Source organism: Macrobrachium nipponense, chromosome 18 (assembly GCF_015104395.2).
Source record: "Macrobrachium nipponense isolate FS-2020 chromosome 18, ASM1510439v2, whole genome shotgun sequence".
Classification (NCBI taxonomy): Eukaryota; Metazoa; Arthropoda; class Malacostraca; order Decapoda; family Palaemonidae; genus Macrobrachium; species Macrobrachium nipponense.
Window position 1 is genome coordinate 30,520,155 of NC_087211.1, and position 20,263 is coordinate 30,540,417.

Consider the following 20,263-nt stretch of genomic DNA (forward strand, 5'->3'; position numbering starts at 1 on the left):
GGATGTTAGTACTATTAGCATGTTGATATGTTGCGTATCTTTATTATTCTGCTGCTCGATATCATGTTGGTTAAGTTTTAGGTTTTTAACAGCAGTTGTGAAAGAGGAATTTTTGGATCAATCAAGGACCCCCCTTACTTTTAAATTTAGTCTAGCTTCCTTAGCTGTCATTCCTGTTCTAGTCATTAACAGTTTAAGCTCTGTATTGTACTGGTGAAATTAGCAATCTTTAGATCTAGCATGATGAGCTAACCCATAATTGGCACACTTTGGAGGACTACAGTTCCAATTTGTAGTATGCTCTTAAGATGATCAGACTCCCAAATAATCTCTTATTATGACATTTCTTGTATGTGTGGCCAAATTTTGAGCATTGTGTGCACTGAAGTGGTTTTGGTATAAATGGGCGTACTTCTCTACTTTGGCCCTCTACTTTGCCCAAGAATGTTGATTTTAAGTAGAAGACTTTGGCCAGCAATTTTACTTTGCAAATTTTAAATTTGTTTATTATATCCCTTCTGCTTAGAACTGAATAAACTTCTAGGTCATGGATATTATTATACCTTAGTTTAACGGAGTCAAGTAGCAAGTGTCTTGGAGGTAGATCTTCACCCTCAATGTTATGTAAGATGACTGTAGTATCCAGTCAGAAGTTTCTTTTCCTTTTTGGGGCCTGATTTGTGCGTGATGTCAGTTTTGGGGGGTTGGGAGGGTTATTCTTCTCTGATTCAGTTATCTTTTGCTATGTATGGTTCCAATGTTACAACATTGGAATCTACCAAAGAGGTTTTTACTTTTTTCAATTTTAAAGTTATTGCACCCTGACAGGTGATCTGATACTTCTCTTGAAGCAGGCTGGTGGTTCTTTGATGCACTAGTGTCATCTACAACTAAGCAAGGGTGGTTAGAGAAAGGGGTTCCAGCAGTTGTCAACTGTGCCACGACTGTACCATCAGAGGGTCCAGAGGTACTCAAATTTTCATTTATATTTTCCATAAAGATTAGAGATAAAGATTATAGAGGAAAAAAAAACCTGAAAACCTAAAAAAAAATATCATCAGCCTTTCATGGAGTTTATTCTTTCACTATCGGCACAAGTGAGAACTGACTCCCAAATGTCCATGTCCCTACCCTAACCCACAAGGGTGGGCACAATACGATTAGTGTGGCCCAAGTGTAAGCTAAGCCCGCTTGGTAGGACTGAGAGTATGACAAGAATACATACAATTGTCCTCACCCTAATCATGTTATGGGCGAACCGGATAGAATGCCGAGAGTCCTATCTCCAGAACCAGACCCCCCTGGAATCCGTGGTCCAGCCTGATCCCTTATGTCCAAACATTATCAGGTAGTTGATGGTCCTACCACAGTTTCCACTATTTAGCTTTGGATATAGGCTCAGTCCCAGCTATGATATCTTCCCTTATTTATCAGGTCCTATAAATTTTTGCAAAAGTGGAAAATTTCACAAACATTAATCCAAAGAAATATTATTATTATATATGGGACACTTGGACTCAAAACCAGGAACAAATTCCTGCGCTTCAAGAGCCCCTCACCATGTCAAGGTGGTCCAAGGTTGGAGGGGTTAACCCTTCTAAAACTCAAAGTGCACACGTACTGTACTGTACTGTAGTTAACTGATCCAGAACACTTTTGCCTTTGCATCCTGATTTACATTTAAATGGTATAATTTTAAATGTCAGTGACTTTTAAGATTTTAAACAAGAACTTTACTTTTGAGAAGCATATGCATATTACTTTTATTGTTGCTCAATAAGTTGGTATCTCGCAGAAATGTTGCTTCCACTGTTTCTTAGTAAATTGGTATCTTGCAGATATGTTTTTGAATGTCTCATGAATAAGCTATTTAAGTGTTTTAGCTCTATTTCTTCTTCCTTGTTTGGAGTGCTGTTCTCCAGTGAGGTCTTCAGGTACTGACTCTCACCTCAATATCACACATCCTCCGAATTCCTCTTTTTCTGCCCCACGTGTTTTTGCTTGCAACATTGGGCAAGCTGCTGCTGCAAACATTGTGTAACTTTCTAGTGACAGATTTCATACTACTCAGTTTGCAACTTGTATTTTGGCTAAAATACAGTTGCGGCATCTTCTGACTTACATGCTTAAGTGACGAGCAAATTCATTCCTGCTTTTTGTTAATGTCTCCTAAATTCAGGCATAATGATATAGTATTTCTATACCCTCACATTCATTTATTACCTTTTCCTATTACTTGCCTTTCTCTGCAAGTTAATTCTTATCTGGAGATCTCTTGGGTTAGTGTCACTAAAGTTGAAACTACAAGCATCCAACAAAAGTGTTGACAGAATTCCTAGGTTTAATTCAGTAAAGCTTCTGGACAATAAATGTTAAAAAGCATTTACATTTGGATTCTGTATTAGATTTGCGGTAACCATATCTCAGGAAGAACAGACAATAAATGAAGGCTGGTTTGACAATCTGCTGGAAAAGAAATATGTACTATAATATGGAGTACAAAGACTGAGGACTTGGATGCCTTATGAGATCTAGGATACAATAAAGTACAAAAAAACGCATAGGGTACAAGTAGTAACATTTCAAGGAGGAGATAAGGAAAGCAAGGTAGAATATGCTAAGAACCCGTGTCCACGTAGTAAATTTGAATGATGATATGAGGAGAAAAAAGAAAGAACACTTGGATGGACAAACAGGTTGATGGTGTTGACAAAGTGGCACTGGTGTTATAGTAGCCTACAGATTTATTAATTAAATATGTCCATGGGTGGAAGAGAAAGGAAAAGGAAGAAAATATCTGTCAAAAGGAGGTGGGAATGGGTCAATTACCGAATCAGAACAGTACAAAAGAAGAAAGATGAAACACTGTTGTAAGGTCCCGTCGAATAAGAGATATGGGGAATAATTTTGATCGACCTCCCAGAAGCTGACAAAGTCTTGCATGATTTATGAAGGAAGTCACAGCTTTTCAGGTGGAATTAATAAAAAAAAAAAAAAGAGAAAGAAAATAGACTGAGAGACCATCATTTACATCAATAAATCAACAAAGGAAATGAGAAATTTTTATGCAACATCATTGTTTTACACATTGGCAATAAATAGTTTTTCAAGGGGTATTATCTTCAATAATGCTTACATTAGAGTAATGACACACAACGAGAGAGAGATGAGAGAGAGAGAGAGAGAACGGAGAGAGCGAGAGAGAGAGAAGAGATGAGAGAGAGAGAGAGAGAGAGAGAGAGAGAGAGAGAGTGAGTTTCAAATGCTTGCTATACTGGACATCTTATCAACAAATTAATCGTGAACATATTGATGTGAATTTAGTGATCTACAGCAAAATATCAAATACAGCATATGGTAATTTTTTATACTTATTCATACTTACAACAAAATGGTGATACATGGAGAGAGAAGAAGAGAAGAGATGAGAGAGAGATGGAGAGAGAGAGAGAGAGAGAGGAGAGCGAGAGAGAGAGAGAGAGAGAGAGAGAGAGAGAGAGAGAGAGAGAGAGAGAGAGAGAGAGAGAGAGATATTCCATATGCATGCTTGTCACAATTAACCTAGCTATGATAGTTCTGTACATTAGGTTACCATCATTTACTGTTTTGATAAATTTCTGATTAGTATTACTTAGGAGTGTTATGCAAGGAAGCTAAAGATAAAATGTAAGGTGATACAAGTTTAACGACTTAGGTGAAAAAAGTTTAGCGGTGACATTAAAATAAATTACTATACAATGAGTTTCTCTATTAGAGGACAAGTCTCAGCCCATTTAGACAGTTATACAGAGATTTTACTGCACTTAAAATTAGTCATCTGACAATGCTGGTATAAAAAAAAATGTGAAACTAGCCACTTACTGAAAACATTACCATTAAAAATAGTGAAAAGGAATGGTAATAACTGCGGAAAATGTTAAAGAGGTTATTCACCACAAGTGGGATAGTGATACCTGCTAAAGCAAACACTAAGGAATAAGTGCAGAGCACTGCAGGCTCAGGAAAAGTGAGACTTCATTAACCAACACCTAATAACATGACTAACTTAAGTGGATAGCATGCAATTAGTAGATATAAGAAAATATAAATCTGCAAAACGAAAAAAGTGAGCCGGCATGGGTTTATTTACAAAATAACTTTTAAAGCTACTGCCATTGACATTGTTTGTTACAAGGTTCTGCATACAGTACCTCTAAAGTGAAAATAATACACAACATTTGGTACATGATTAAAACCCTGATGTGTGATTATTTCTTGCTGAGCTCTTAGAATGTAAAAAGACATTTCTGTTGAATTAACAATTTGAATAAGTAACAGGATAAGTCTGCAACGAGACAAAGAATATGCCCTTGCAGACAGCTCTTATTGGACTCTTAACAGATGACATGCTTGTTTGTCTAAAATTAATATCTTTGAATCTGCATCCACAGTGATGACAAGACAATTATAAAGTAGTGGGTTTCTTCAGGCCGAAATGGATCTTTAAGTAACTAGCTTCCACAGTATAAAATTTCACTTGAAACAATTTTTTAGAGGAAATTTATATCTAAAAAATAAACTCGTTCAACAAAAATTTCCTGAAACATGATGAATGGGATACTCATTGAACAACATGGTACAAGTTACACAAAACTCAATTTACCTGCTGTTTGAAAGAACCTTGTTCTATTGCTTCTTTTGCTCTTGCAGGCATTAACTGTCTGAGGTCATTTGTTACCCTTGAAATTATCTGGTTACTGACAACTATCGTATCACAGAACACCCTTGCATTAGCAGTAGATTTCTTATCTTGGCGATTCCTAAGAGCAATTTCCAACAGCTGGCTTCCATCCTCTGAGGAAAAGGATGTTGGCAGAAGAGGCTGCAACAATAAGAGAAACAAATTATCATATATATACATCTTACTGTAAATAACATTACACAATCTTATTCTTCTATTGATGCCAGTGACAACATTACCAACTCTATTTTCAGTTGCTATGCTTGTTAAATGATTTCCTGTCTTGCACAGCCTCTTGTTTCAAGTCATTTACTGTCTTACTAGCCACTTACTTCAGAGTATAACAACTTTCTCATTAGGGCAGAACCCTTTGCATATCCTGCTTTCTTAATGAAAATCCAATCCCATGTTTCAATTTCATATCAAACTGGAATGTAACCTTCAGTTTATCAATAAAATTTTTCACTTACAGTTTACTATTCAGAAACCACAATCACAGAAACAACAAGAAAGGCATAAAAGTGAAGAATAAACTTACGTATATATCAACCCATCCACCGGATACTAATGCATCATCAAGTGAAGCATCAATTTGGTCAATGAAACCAGAGCCAATGCACATTTCACCAATATATGTTATATCCTCTCCTTTCAGGCGACGACGGATATAACCTTCAGGGTCGCTGATATCCAAACGTCGCAATGCTTCAAACTCTGAAAGATATGCAAACAACTGAAACTTTTACTATTATTTCATAAGAGTAGAAATTCTCATAAACAGTATAAATATAAGCAACTTCAAAAAGTAAAACCATTTTCTACATGAAATAATAAGGAATCAGGTTAAAACTTCCTAAAAGATATAAACCTCTATAACAATGAATACTCCTACATCCAATGCTCATTAAATAAACAATACAATAAGTCAAACTTTCATTATTAAAATAAAGTTATCAATTGAATATGAATTTTCTGTACCTAACAAATCAATGTCTTTATTACTGTTCTTAAAAAGTTTATCCACATAACAGTATAAGTATTAAATGTTGTACCCTGAAAATTAGCCTTTTTATCACTGCCTCCAATACAGTTTATTAATAATATCATTATATATTATTCAGAGGATGAAACCTATTCATATGGAACAAGCCCACAGGGGCCATTGACTTGAAAATCAAGCTTCCAAAGACAGGCAAATAAGATGTAATGGCAAAATTCTAATTAATAAGAGTCTACTCTAAAAATAAAATTATTCTCAAATAATTCTTACATGATTCCACAGATATATACCAATGCTTTCTCTTTCATGTCTAACCAGATCAAGGCAAATTCAAAATGATGAACCTCATAGTAGTAGTTAAAACTAGTATGCGAGACACACCTTGACTTCACATGCCACTGAAGAGCAAAATGTGCTTGCAACAAGAGTCTGACAGAAGGCTGGTACTTAACTGACAGTGGAATATGTAGTGACTAGGTTTCAATTGATAATGAAAGTTATTATGAAAGCCAAAACAATACTTTAGAGTTGAGGAATAATTTTGGAATGCAAACCACTCGAGTGCCTGGAGATTCACACAGACACAAACAAGCTGTGTCAAAGTACGTAATGGTTTTGTGGTGAAACAAGTTTACTATGCATTCCAGAGGCCATGACATAAGTGTTTTTCGTAAACAACTTTAAAACTGACTTATGGATTCCCCTGCCACTACATAAAACACTGGGTGTTTCGAACGTTGTCCTAATTTTCAGAAGTACTGTGCATTGCCATGTGTTTCAATAACTTCATTTACTTAAGAAAACGAGGTTAAAGCTGCATTTAGCTACCCAACCATCCACAAAAGTGGAGACATGCATCAGTGATGTCGGTATATAGCATATCCTCTACAATACCTTCTCAAATGGTTGTGTGACTTATGGTTGAATGTCACTTTACCTCTCCTGGGCAATACAAAATTTTTAAAAGCACATTAATATATTGTATGATATATAAATTGTTTTAATTTTTAATCTATAGGCAAGGGGGATGGCTGTAAGTCACGAATATGTCATATAGCACCACTTGTTTGAGGAAAAGCAAGAAGTTGGTCCTTTTTTCTAAGAGTAAACGGTTTAAATTAAGCCCATCTGTCAATTCAGTGTACAGGCAGTTCCCAGTTATCAGCAATCCTGTTTTATGAGGCTTTTCTAGCGACATAAAATCGGCAATTTATGGCACCATAACATGACGAGTTCCAGTTATCAGCACCATAAGGGTGCTTATGCTGCGCCATAAGCGCTATTAATTATGACCGCATAAATCACTGAGTTTCGGTTAATGGCGGGTTTTGCTTATCAGCACACTCCCCAGGAACGGAAGCCCCGTTGATAACCTGGGGCTGCCTGTACTACCCGAATCAGGACAATATTAGAATAACTCGGTGCTTTAGTAGCATGGAAATCCATATGTTGGTTTAAAATTTGTTTACGAAAAACACTATTTCAAGGTCTCTGGGATGCATAGTACTAGTTAGGACAAACAATTAGCTTTAGCCCTGATTCAGTTAGGACTGATCATGCTGCTAAACTAACTGATTTGGCTGAAAATGATCTGTGGGTTTGCTTGAAAGTCTCCCAAGATGTATCTGATTTTCCAAGGCATAAGCTATGGGTTTGCTGAAAAGCCTTTCAAGATAAATCTAACTTTCAAGGCATACAAGTTGTTACTAAAATAAAAACTTATACAAAATAACTATTAAAACATGATATTGTTATGATACAATAAAGTTTGTTCATACTTACCTGGCAGATATATATATAGCTGTATTTTCTGAAGTCCGACAGAATTTTAAAAACTTCCGACACACGCAGTGGTCGGCCAGGTGGTTAGTACCCATTCCCGCCGCTGGGAGGCGGGTATCAGGAACCATTCCCATTTTCTATTCATAATTTTTATTTCCACTGTCCCCTGAGGGGAGGTGGGTGGGTACTTGATTATATATATCTGCCAGGTAAGTATGAACAAACTTTATTGTATCATAACAATATCATTTTGTTCATGAAACTTACCTGTCAGATATATATATAGCTGAATCCCACCTTTGGAGGTGGGAAGGGACAGAATAGAAGGATTTTGGGAAACAAATGCATGCAGATGATTTACATCTTGGTTCCACCTGTTAGCATAGCTGGCTTCGTGGTTACTGCCACGTAAGTCTGCTTGTGCTACTAGAGTTGCCAGCGAGGTAGAGACCTATATAGCTGGTGCACTCCAGATGATCTGTCAACAGAGGCGAGACCACGACGTGACTAGACCATATTGACCATACCATGAGGGCTAAGAAGTAAAATAAATATATATATATATAAATATATATCACCACCTGACCAACCTAGCCAAAGTTAAGGTGTGTTAACTAAGGCTTAAAGAGGTTAAGAAGTCGCCGTTGTCGGCGACTCAACAACTAAATTAAGAGCTCTTCCTAACCATTTTCTACAGGATAGGATGAGTGGTACTTCTTGCCCCCAAGATTGTGTCTGCAGACACGTATGGCCCTAGCGAGCAGCAGATCTCATATGCCAATCTTCACATCTCGCAGGGAGTGTGAAGTGAACACAGAGTTGCTTCGCTAAAACATGGCACTCAGGATGTTGCTGAGTGCCATGCTCTGTTGAAATGCTTCCGAGGCCGCGCCCTCACCTCGTGAGCATTCAGATAAAAAGATTTCAAATCTTTGTGCAAACACAATGAAGGAGCATTTTTGAAAGAACTCCTTAACACTAAAGCCAGGCTGTTCTTCGATATGGGCAAGTCTGGTCTTTTCGGAACACTGCAGATTGCCCGAATGACTTCGACTTTCTTGAGTTTTATGTAGATAAAAACTTGAGAGACCCAACAGGGCACAGGACTCTCTCTGGCTCCTGCCCACTAACTTGTGCCATCCTTGCTTCCAAGCTCCTGGCCCAAGGACAAAACGGGTTACCATTCTTAGGCCACAACGGAAGGGTTAGAGAGCACACCGCCTTGTGTTCTCTAAAGCCAAAACTTGTGACGATGGCTTAAAATCTCACTAACCCTCTTTGTCGTATCTAGGGTGGTTAGAAGAAGGCCTTCCTGATCACATGCAAGAAGTTAACAGGTAGGAGAGGTTCGAATGCTTTGACATCAAGAACTTCAGACTACGTCTAAGTTCCATATTGAAAGCTTCGATCTGGACATGCACAGTCAGTCCGTCTGTACTAAAGTCAGGTGACCGACCAGTTGACCAGTCAGACGAATCAAGGACAGCAAGGCTGTACCCTGAAGACCATAAGGCACTATTCTTCGCTGAAGGATGAGTGTCTGGACTGCCTGGGCGATTCAATCTAAGCAAACCTTGGGGGTGTATCAACGCAACCCAACGTCGTCAGCGAATCAACTCCTGACTCGAGCTTCTGGTGCCAGGAGAAAGGAGCGAGGAGCAAAAAGGCGATTCAGTCCCGAAGGAAGAATGCCTGACAGTCCAACCTGGTCTCATGTTACACGATCATCGGGGGTGTATAAACGCAACCGACTTCGTCAACAAGAAACTCAGGGCTACTATATGTCGCCTGATCTCGCACGAGTGTCTGACTCCGAGAAAACAGGTGAGACAAAAAGTAGATGATGAGCGAGGTTCGAGATTCCACAGAACTCAAAGATCGTGAAGGGCTTTGTTGTTTGACAGACGCAAATCTCTGAGCCCAAAGGCCGTCAACAACATATTTGCGTATTCTTTAATAGTTGTGACTGTTAGCTTATCCCATTCTTCAGACGGAAATGGAAGACGGTAATCTTATTCCTGTCAACATCTCGATAGCCTGAACGTAGTCAGACTCAGAGCGGAGATGTATATAGGTAGTTATAGGTACCTTTCGAGTTAGAGTAGACCGACTCACTAGGAAAAGGTCCTTGGAAAGTGAACTAGGAAGTATGTGACCTCTGTGAATCCAGGATCCTGAAGGGCCAACATGGGGCGATCAGCGTCATTGTCGCTCCCTGTGACGTCATAAATCCTCTTATTACATTCCTAAGCGATTGAAAAAAGGGGAAAAGAGACTAAATATCCATCCCCGTTCAATATCATAGGATGGCGTTTAATGGTACCGATCCCGGATCGAGAATAAGGGAGCAGAAAAGAAGAAGCCTCTTCGTCCTCAACATATCGAAGAGAAGAATGAAAGGGCGTCCCTAAAGTCTCCACAACTCTCAACTTACTTCTAAAGAAAGATTCCACTCGGAAGTCAATAGTTGCTGCCGTCGATCTAGACGATTCGTACGGACTTTTGCAATCCTGTAACGAACCTCTAGAGGATCGTTACATTCTACGCCTGTTGTTATAATAGGCTTTCTCGTAAACTCGAACAGGGACCGAGAGAAGATACTTCTTAAGATATGAGAGAGCTGTGGAATATCAGAGTTGATCTGGACCACTGGTTCCCAAAACTCGTTACGAGGACTGGAGGGACTACCGAATCGCTTTTACTTCTTTCAGATTAAGATCCAAGACATCTGAAACCCTATCAGATGTCCGGCACCTTCTTTCTATCACCTCAGGTGATAAACGCACTGAGAGATGTTCAGAATCATTCCTAGATCTTGAATAATATTTCAGTTTCCCGGTAGGAAAAAACTGTGGTCTGAATTGCAGTCTATTCGGGGAAACAAACTTCTTCAGGAAGGAAATGGTCCCCAGCAAGCTCATCCATTCCCATCCCCGAGTATGCTTACGTTCCCTAATAAGGCTGCGCTTTGCCTAAGCAGGAGAGCATATAAAAGTGCAATGTTGCGGTAGACTCGTAGTTCTATACCGTGCGGTAACGAGCACCGAAAGGATTAAGAGATAACTCTGTTGAACATAGTAAGGCAAAACGAATGCAACGTTTATTCATTCACGTAAGAAATCCCCTCAATCTTAGGCTAAAGTCCGTGATTGTAGGGCAGAGATACAGTTAGTCAGTCAATCCCGCAGGAGAGACGTAACCGCCAGCACAGAGATACGGTTAGTCAGTCAATCCCGCAGGAGAGAGAGACGTAACCTACCGCGCATGACAGCGCCCGATCTGTTACTGGCCTCGGTTGGACTGGAGGACAGACACAGCGTGACAGCAGCAGCCAGCAGCTTACGAACGTCGTCTCTTAACTTTATGTCTGGGTTGCCAGCTACCCTATTCTACGAAGAAATAGGTCCGTTAGTTTTTGAGCAGAAAGACTCTCAAGCTGGTATATTTAAGCGAAACAGAAAACGCTAAATATATAGATGCGTTTGTGTCGTCAGAACACTACCATACAACGGTAAAAGATAAATCGGAAACTCCTGGAAGGCTGCAGGGAGTAACGATTAAATGTCCTTAAAATAGACAATAGACCTCTCGGTTGCCATCCGAAGAGGTAACTACAGCAAGCGTATATGACTTGAACCAACCAGAAGTAAAATAACGCAAGGCAAAATATGAAATTATATCACAATAAAGTTTGTTCATACTTACCTGGCAGACATATATATAGCTGAATTCGGAAATACAGCTACATACATATCTGACAGGCAAGTTTCATGAACAAAACTTAAGAGAATCGAAGCAGTCAGCTCAAGCTTCTTATGTTACTGGACATAAGCGTTCATTGACGTAGTCTACAAGTCCTATTTCTTGTACGAGTCTGCGAATGACGAATGAGAGCTCTTCCGAATCTTGTCAATAAGAGCTTATTCGCTTACGCAATATCAAGTTAATGAGATGTTTGTCAATGAGAACTAACCCATTTACGGGACAAAGAGATATTTTGTCAATGAGGGGATACTTACTTGACAAAAACGAAAGTATATTGTCAATGGGGGAAAGTCACTGAATTGACAAAACGTAATCCAGGGAGTCAAGCATTTAATTTTTTCGATTCCCGTCTCAAACGAGGAAGGGCAAGAATCCTGTTAAGAGACTGGGCTTTTACGGCAGGTAGAACGACGATGTTCAATTCGGCAGCGTAGTCCCGACTAGAAACTAACAAAATCTATCATCTGAAAAACCCTTTCAGATGGGCTAAAAAGCTTGCCAAACAAAATTATCCTGGGAAGAGGAAGAAACTCTCCAACCAGCTTCCTCTCCCGTATCACAACTAATGCCTGCTAAAGCTTAAAATTTATTGGCAGTATGGCAAAGGAAGTCCTGTCTTGCGCTTTCCTGAAGAGCGTCCTTTTGATGAGTGCCCTTTGCAAGAATCCCACTGAACGTTGCCGAGAGTCCTGACGTGCAGGACATCGAGCCTTACATAACCGTAACTGCCTTATCGCAAAGTCTTGACTGCGGTAGTGGCAATTAAACTTAAATTTATTGGCAGAATGGCAAAGGTTGCGGTAGAGCAAACGAGATCTTCCCTTGAGCTTTCCTTAACTCCATCCACCTATGCGAAAAGCAATATTAATTGACAGAGACCTCTTGAATTCACGAAACCCGATGTCTTGCTGGGTTTCGAAGAAGAAGTTGTCTGTTCACTTTAAACTTCCTCCGAAGCACTGCCTACTTCACATTCTTTGCAGGTGAGGTAGAAGGTATCACCGGAGGTAGAGATAAACATTCTTTAGGCCCATATCTGAAACAAGAGCTTGAAGAGTTCAACAGAAACGTTCAGCCAGGCGACACACCTGGCGTGCGCTGGTGCACGCTCGGCGTCCACTGGAGCGCGCTCGGCGTCCACTGGAGCGCGCTCGGCGTCCACTGGCGCGCACTTGGCGTCACTGGCGCGCACTTGGCGTGCACCCAGCGCGCGCCTGGAGTCCATCCGAGCGTCCCGGGCGTCCGCTCTCAAAAGCTTCCTGCTACTATGACTTCTCTTACGTATTTCTCGGTGGAAAGACGGACACGAGTTCAGGCGACGTTGCCTTCTTACTTCTCACTGAAACGCATAACGAGAGAGAGAGAGAGGACGTGAAGCGTCCTCTTCTATAAAGCTTCTATTTAGAGGGCGCGAGTCCTTCCGAAAGCTCCAACCCCTGCATGGGGAGGACGCTTCGGGGAGACGAGAAGCAATCTTTCAGGATTCGTGCACGCGCACGCACTTTGGCAGTCTGGGGATTTTCATCAGAAACTGCCGAAGGCACGCCAGATCGGTGGGGGTTCCTTGTAACCCTCCTTAGCTTTTCGACATGCTCCCTCCCCGGGTCCTGGGAGTCAAGCAGAGGTCCCGGCCTAGAGGCGAAACGAGGCCGATCTGACGCACCCTCCACTACACAAGGGGTATCACTGCACTTCTGCACTTCACTTTTACTCTCTAAAGCAAGCACTTTCGATTCTAAGATACGAATCGAAAGAGTATCAGAGAAAGGGCAATTCCTCTACAGACACTGCTTAGGGCCCGAAGGCAACACTGCAGGGTTGGAGTAACAATTACAGAAGTAGCACTTCACAGCAATGAAGGAGAGCGAGCACCTCTCGTAGACATATTCATAGCCCGTAGGCCATACTACAGGGTTAGGCAAAATAAAGTCTACAGGAAGGTTAGCAGGTTCACTACCCTGACTTTTGTTACTGATTAATTGCGTACATACGAATCATACGTCTTCCTTACGGAATTAGACATGTTTACTGATTAATTGCGTACATACGAATCATACGTCTTCCTTACGGAATAGACAAAGTCTCACACTCCTTACATGACAAATCTCAACAAAGAAGCAAGACCCATACCCCTCGTACATACCAAGTGCGGATCTACCGAAGCTTTCGGTAGCCACACCCAATCTTTGCAGACAACCCCGTCTGAAACTAGCCTAACTAGATTCAGATATTTTATGCAAAAATGAATCAAATTCAAATCAATTTAAGATAGCGTATGCCTAGCCACAAAACCCACAAATCCAAGTAAATAAATCAAAAAGACAATTAGGATACTTAGGGCAATGAAGTTTCCAAAATCCTAAGACGGAGGTACTGAAAACAGGTGTTTTCAGCACCAGCGACAGAAAAATTATGAATAGAAAATGGGAATGGTTCCTGATACCCGCCTCCCAGCGGCGGGAATGGGTACTAACCACCTGGCCGACCACTGCGTGTGTCGGAAGTTTTTAAAATTCTGTCGGACTTCAGAAAATACAGCTATATATATATCTGACAGGTAAGTTTCATGAACAAACTTTGTAAATAAGGAATAATATGGGCATGAACTTCATAGTACGTAATGCCATTTGGAACTCCTCAGATTTATCATTTAGCCAAAGCTGAAGTTTCTCATTATGTACAAAGTAGGGCATAGCTTCACCATGGTTAAGCTACGCAAGTATGCGATTAGAAAGAAAATGAAGAGCAGCTCCCACAAGTGTAAACATCAACCTAAGTATGGCATACCTGCTTTGCTGCTACCATTGACCATAAAAGAAAATTGTAACCCTGTACATGCTATCACATCCCTAAAATAAAAATTCTTCAGTTTAGTCTGACACCTCCAAGTGCCTGCTGTTGAAACCATGTTAATATCAAGATATTCTTTAAAAAAAGGCCAAGAAATTTAAAGCACTCTGGATTTGTACACAGTTGCTTCAACATGTACTGTTTCATCATTTGTTGACTCCTTGTAAACTTACAACTAATTTACCTGACCATATAGTTGCTGGTTCCTTGATCCAACCAATGGACATGCCTTATCTGGCACCTGGTTCTTCTCAAACAAAGGTGGGTGGCTCATATAGGGAAAAGCAAAATATCCTCATTCTCAACATTGACTGAAAGTGAAAGGATGGCAAAGGATGTAACACTGTAGTTACATCTCAGTTACCTGTATCATGTGTCTTTACAACAAACTCTGTTACAGAAGCTTGACCTATTAACTTCCAATCCTTAGCTTGACTTATCTGACACCAAAATATAAGCCGCTCACTGACTCATCTTAAAGGTGAAAATGCCAGCAGAAAAACAATCTGCACATTCAAGTCAATGAAGGAAGCCTAATCCAAATGAATAATTTAACGGAGGCTGCATAGTGTTTCAGCCTAGGGAACTTAAGGATTTTTAATTAGCTCCTAAAATTGTTGATAAATCCACTGTAAAAGCATTGAAGAACCAAAGTACAGTGGACCCTCCGTATTCGCGTTCTCCAGATTTGCGGACTCACATATTCGCGGATTTCTCTCGGGAACGTTTCCCTGCATTATTCGCGGAAAATTCGCGCATTCGTGGTATTTTTCTATGAGAAATATCCACAAATTCCTGGTTTTTGTCATCAATTTCATCATAAAATGCACTTTTTGTGATAAAACTATTAAAAAAACCAAGTATGAACATTTTTAGTGGTTTTTCTTAAGTTTTAACTAACAAAATAGGCAATTTTTAGCGTTTTTATAGGAGTTCCAAACATTCGCGGATTCTAACTATTCGCGGAGGGGTCTGGTACGCATCCCCCGCGAATACGGGGGGACCACTGTATTCTTAATTGGCTCCTTCTCAAATTGTAGATATATCCACTATAAAAGCATTGAATAACCTACAATGACTCCACAAAATTCAGACTTCTATACTAGCAGACCTGACCCTTTTTCATTGCCAACACTGACATTATCTTTGGTCCCAGTGATTATCTGTCAGTTTTATAAATTTAATCATTATTATTTTGTTATTTTTATTTTCTGGGTTAGTGAAGTAGGTACGTACATATAAGCATTATGTATTTTAGAAATGTGTACGCTGCTAATTTTATTAGATGTTTGTAAAGCATTCCTCTCTTTATGTTGCAATGGTGCAACAGTTGTGATGTCATAAGATGCCAAGAGGAAAAAAACAGTGGTGTGGCAGTAGTTACAAGTCAGCAGTGGTGGGGTAAAGTTGTGAGCACTCTCATTTGTGATTTGATGGTCGGTTTGTAAGTCTGTCTTTGTCTTTTGTTTGTTGTGGTCATGAGTAGGATTGGAGAAGAAGTACAGCTGTGTAAATTGTGTAATTGTTGCTTTTTGGACAGGCTGGGAGTTTATTCAAATGGTGGCAGTGTGGTTAGTCTGAAATGAATGACCTGACGGTAAGCAATTGGAAGTGGAGAAAAGAATGTCTGAAATTTAGTGGGATACAGGGCAAGGATAAAGGATGGAGAGGACTAGTGGTGTGTGGGGAAGTGAAATATCTGGGGATACAGATAAGAATGGGTTTAAAATGAAAAGATTTAACGGAGCTGGTTGCGAAGGATTTGTGGAATCACTGACAACTTGTCTCGAGATTTGGCGTTTGCTCTTGAACGCCAAACTCGATTTATATCTTTCAGTCTTGCTTTCGAAAGGACGTCCATCACTGAGGCAAACTGAAGGGAACCTAGGATTCTTTCCTGGTTTCTCCTTGAAGCTTGTTTGTTTTTGCGAAATTGCCTCACTGACTTGGCTATTTCTTTCCTTTTGACCACCGGAATTGACAGATTGTGGGAGGATAAATCCCATTGGATGCCTAGCCACTGAAAACGAGTTTCCGGAGTGAATCTGGATTTCGTTTTGTTCATCTGGAACCCCAGATGTTCCAGGAATTGAACTACCTTCTTCGTGGCTTTGAGACATTCCTCGACGGTTGGTGCCCAGATCAACCAATCGTCGAGGTACGCTACTACCATTATCCCTTGTGATCTCAATTGCTGGACTACTACTTCCGCTATTTTCGTGAATACCCTGGGGGCTACATTCAGTCCGAAGGGCATCACTTTGAAAGAGAACGTCTGATTTCCTAGTTTGAAGCCTAGGAATGGGCGGAAGTGCCTCGCTAAGGGGATATGATAGTATGCGTCTGTAAGATCGATAGAGGTGGTGACGGCCCCACGGGGAAGTAAGGTCCGCACCTGCGAGATGGTCAGCATTTTGAACTAGTCGCAACGAATGAAAGAGTTTAGCTTTGACAAGTCTAAGATTACCCTTCTTTTTGAGGAGCCTTTCTTTGGCACGCTGAACAAGCGCCCTTGAAATTTTAAATGCTTGACTCTCGCCACAGCTCCTTTCTGAAGGAGTTCCTCCGCATAATCTGTCAACTCCTTTGATGGTACTTGATAGAATGATTTGTTTGGCGGGGGATCTTTGATCCAACTCCAACCTAATCCTTTGGACACAATGCTCTGTGCCCATTTGCTGAACCCCCACCTGCGACAGAAGAGGAACAGCCTCCCTCCTACCTGGGGAGCCTCACTGCTGCTGAGCGGGTTGACCTCCGCGCCCTCCTCTGAAGTGCTTGCCTCTTGCAGCTCTTCCTGAACCTCGCTGACGAAAGTTACCTCTCGCCCTGCTTCCCCTTGAGAACCTATTAAAGGCTGGGAATGCTTGGCTTTCATACATAGAGTTGAAAGCCGGCGAGACGGTGTATGAGGTCGAGGGCTGATTTTGAGGGGACAGCAGGAGGATGGGCTGGTTTTGCTTCGAAGTCGAAGGCTGACCCTGTTGAGTAACTGGGACAGCCTGGACGAAGTGTTGCTGCTGCTGCTGCTTCTGGTATGGCTGGAATCTCCTATTAGTCTTTTTCAACTTCTTACCAGAAGCGGGTGGGTTCTCTTGCTTCCTTTTGGATGAGATACCCCATCTGGCTCTAAGGCTCTGGTTAAGCCTTGAAGCCTCGTGATGTACCTCATTCACAGAAGCTTCTGGGAAGAGGTCCGCACCCCACATGTTGGAAGCAAGAAGCCTATTAGGTTCATGCCTAATAGTGGCTTCTTGCAACACATGCTTTCGACAGTTCCTCCTGGCAGTGAAAAAGTCGAAAGCATCAGCTTGTACCGACTGAAGCTGAGACTTCGCTAGGATCTTGAACAGTGGTTCCGTGGCGTACGAGAGGGCAGCCATCTCTGTGATGATTAGGGAGTTAAGTGACCTCCCAAATCTAGTTCGGGCATCAAATTCTGCCTGAATAAGGGTATCAGGCAGTCTAGGGAGCTTCTCACCGAACTGGTCCATAGCACAGTCCGGTTTCAGCTTCCCCACTGTGAAAGTAGCTGGTAGATTCTCCCACAGCTCGCCGAACGCAGGGAAGAGCGGGGATGTTGGTTCCGCTTCCCTTAGCTGCGGAATGGGTTCGTCCTTAAGTACAGCTTGAAGAGTCGTCTCCACCATCTTTGTCGCAAATGGGAGAGAAGCCTCCTCCTCTGTGGCAAAGATAGTGAAAGGGCTCTTGAAGGCCTGGAGTTTGGTATTTGTGCAATCCCAATCCTCCAGGCAATGAACCCACTCCCTCTGGGCATGATCCCTGCTGTACAAAACAGTCTCCCTAGAGATCTTGTCTTCTCTATTGAGAGCAGTTTGAGTCAGCCTAGCATACCCTATGAAAGGCTGAGTCAATCCGGGGGGGTAGAACTCGAAGTCCTCAATCCTTCTCGTTCCACACTCCGGAATAGAAATCATGCCATCCTTGAAGGGAGCATAAGCTGCCACCCTCCAAGGATTATTCATAGAGAAAGCCGGCAGGGATTCGTAAGGTGGTAACTGGACTAAACCAGTACCTCCTACTGGAAAGTTCGCTTGTGGAGCCTGTTTCAGGCCAGCGAAACGGTCATCATGTTCTCTAACACGGTTAGAGGGGTCCTGAATCGACTGGCCGGACTGATTAATAGTACTAGAGTGTTGAGCAAACATTTGCTCAAATCTCGTACCGAGAGAGCCGACCATCTCTCCCACTTGCTGCAATACTCCTGCTGAGAAGGTGGCGGGATCAAAAGCACTAGGTGCTGCCACCCCAACAGGAGTCACCGGAGCGGATCCAGTGGATACCGGAGAAGGTACTGGCTCGGCTGGAGCTCGGACCTTCTCCTTAGAAGCCTTGCTTCTTGACCCTCTAGAGTGGGAAGAGCTAGACTTTGCCTTCACCGCATAGGCGTAGGATGTCGAAGACTTCCGTGCCGAAGAAGACGATGACTTTTTGGAAGTCGTCTTCTGGAGGGTCTACTGTTCTCTGTGTCCCTTCACTTTCGGGGGCACAGAAACAGCAGGTGAAGGAGAAGGGATCTCAGATCCCGTGAAGCCTTGGAAAGATGAAGAAGAAGGGACAGGAGAAGAAGATCCAGGTGCGCCCAAAGGTAACCCTTGAGCGCCCGAAGCACCTACCTCGACCAACAAATCCTCGACACCTACCGCCATTGGCTCAATATTTATGTCCAGGGTAGCGATGTCCGGCACCGTTTCCTGCGTTGAGATGGACCCAAACGCCTGCTGCACTTCTCGCTGAATGGAGGCTATGAGTGGGGCTGCCAAGGCGGGGTCTACGTACCCCGTCGCCTTCCCTCCTGGGAAGATCTGGATAGCCAACTTCTTATCTAGAATATATGGCTGTCCCTTGGCGGCGTTCTTACCAAAGCCGCCTACCCAAGCTTTCAAGGTTGCCAAGGCGACTTCCTTCACGGCGGCAGCCTGAAAGAGAAGGCGATATGAAGCCTCTGATGGCAGAGTTACAGCTTAAAGTAAGACTTAAAACTAAAGATAAACAATTGATTATAAGAAAATTGTCCAGAAACCTACTCACCCCATCCAAAAGCTGACTCACGAGGTCATAGCATATAGTGCATGCTTCGTGGTACCAGACAATCAACTCGCCGTGGGTAGTGGCGCACGGGGCATGGGTCCTGCACTTCTCATGTCCACAGGGGTCGTGGAGGACTGCATTGCAGCCTGGTTCCTGGCAATTGGTAGCCTGTAAGTGGAAGGATACATGAGTATCGGGATTACACACTTACAGCCTAACATAGACTCCGTTGCATGCCGGAGTATGTAAGTTAGAGTAAAACTAATCCTCTGCCGCAATACGTGTGGTTAGTAGGGCGGTCTGGTTGGGGTCCGCGGCGTACGCCGGGAACGGGGAAGGAGACCAACCAGGAGTGGTGGGGAGCCCAAAAGAGGAGAAACCACGACGGAGAACGGCGGAGGCAGACAAGAAAAATAATACAGTGAAGATGATATATATATAATAACATCTGTAGAGGGCATGTATACTTATAGAGTAAGACATGCCTTCCTTCCGACTACTAGAGGAGGGCCCGGGTAAGTGAGCAAGCTCTCCTCCGGTAGCGGAAAGAAGGTATACTAGGCAAGCTATATAGACCACTGGTAAATCCCTACCCCGCCAGCTGGCGGAGCCGGTAACAACAGATAACCGAAGGGGCCCCCGGCTAGCGAGCAGGGGCTCCGTCCGTTATGGTAGGAGCAGGGAATGGGAGGGGGAGAGCAGACGGGAACACCGGGGTTGGCCGCGGCGGGCGGGGGAGGGAGGGGTGGCCAACCCCCAACCCCCTACCCATCGGGTACCCTGGTACCCGAGACTATAAGTGGTCACCCAGGCACCCAGCTGGTACGGGACTCCTCCGGCCCCCTCAGAGAGAGAGGGAGGTAGGCTACAGTGGTTGTCATGACAACCGAGGAGGCCCGGCCAGACCCCTCCCTACCACGTGGAAGGGAGGGAAGGGAGAGGGTAAGGCGCCTAGTGGGACGCGTGATCGAGGGTGGACCAAGGAGCGGTAGCAACTCAACCACTAGATAGAGACCACGTGAACCCAACTGTACCAATGCAAGGTACATGGCGCCAGAGCTAGCGTAACACACTAAAATAACACTGATATGAAA

General features: G+C 42.6%; 1 protein-coding gene across 1 annotated transcript in view; it reads right to left on the reverse strand.

Annotated features, from left to right (window-relative positions):
- LOC135196538 (E3 UFM1-protein ligase 1-like) overlaps nucleotides 1-20,263 on the reverse strand; it is a 234,187-nt gene that overhangs the window by 182,215 nt on the left and 31,709 nt on the right. Inside the window, 2 exon segments of the mRNA XM_064223385.1 lie at nucleotides 4,643-4,861; nucleotides 5,259-5,434. Coding sequence (XP_064079455.1) covers nucleotides 4,643-4,861; nucleotides 5,259-5,434 — 395 coding nt within the window.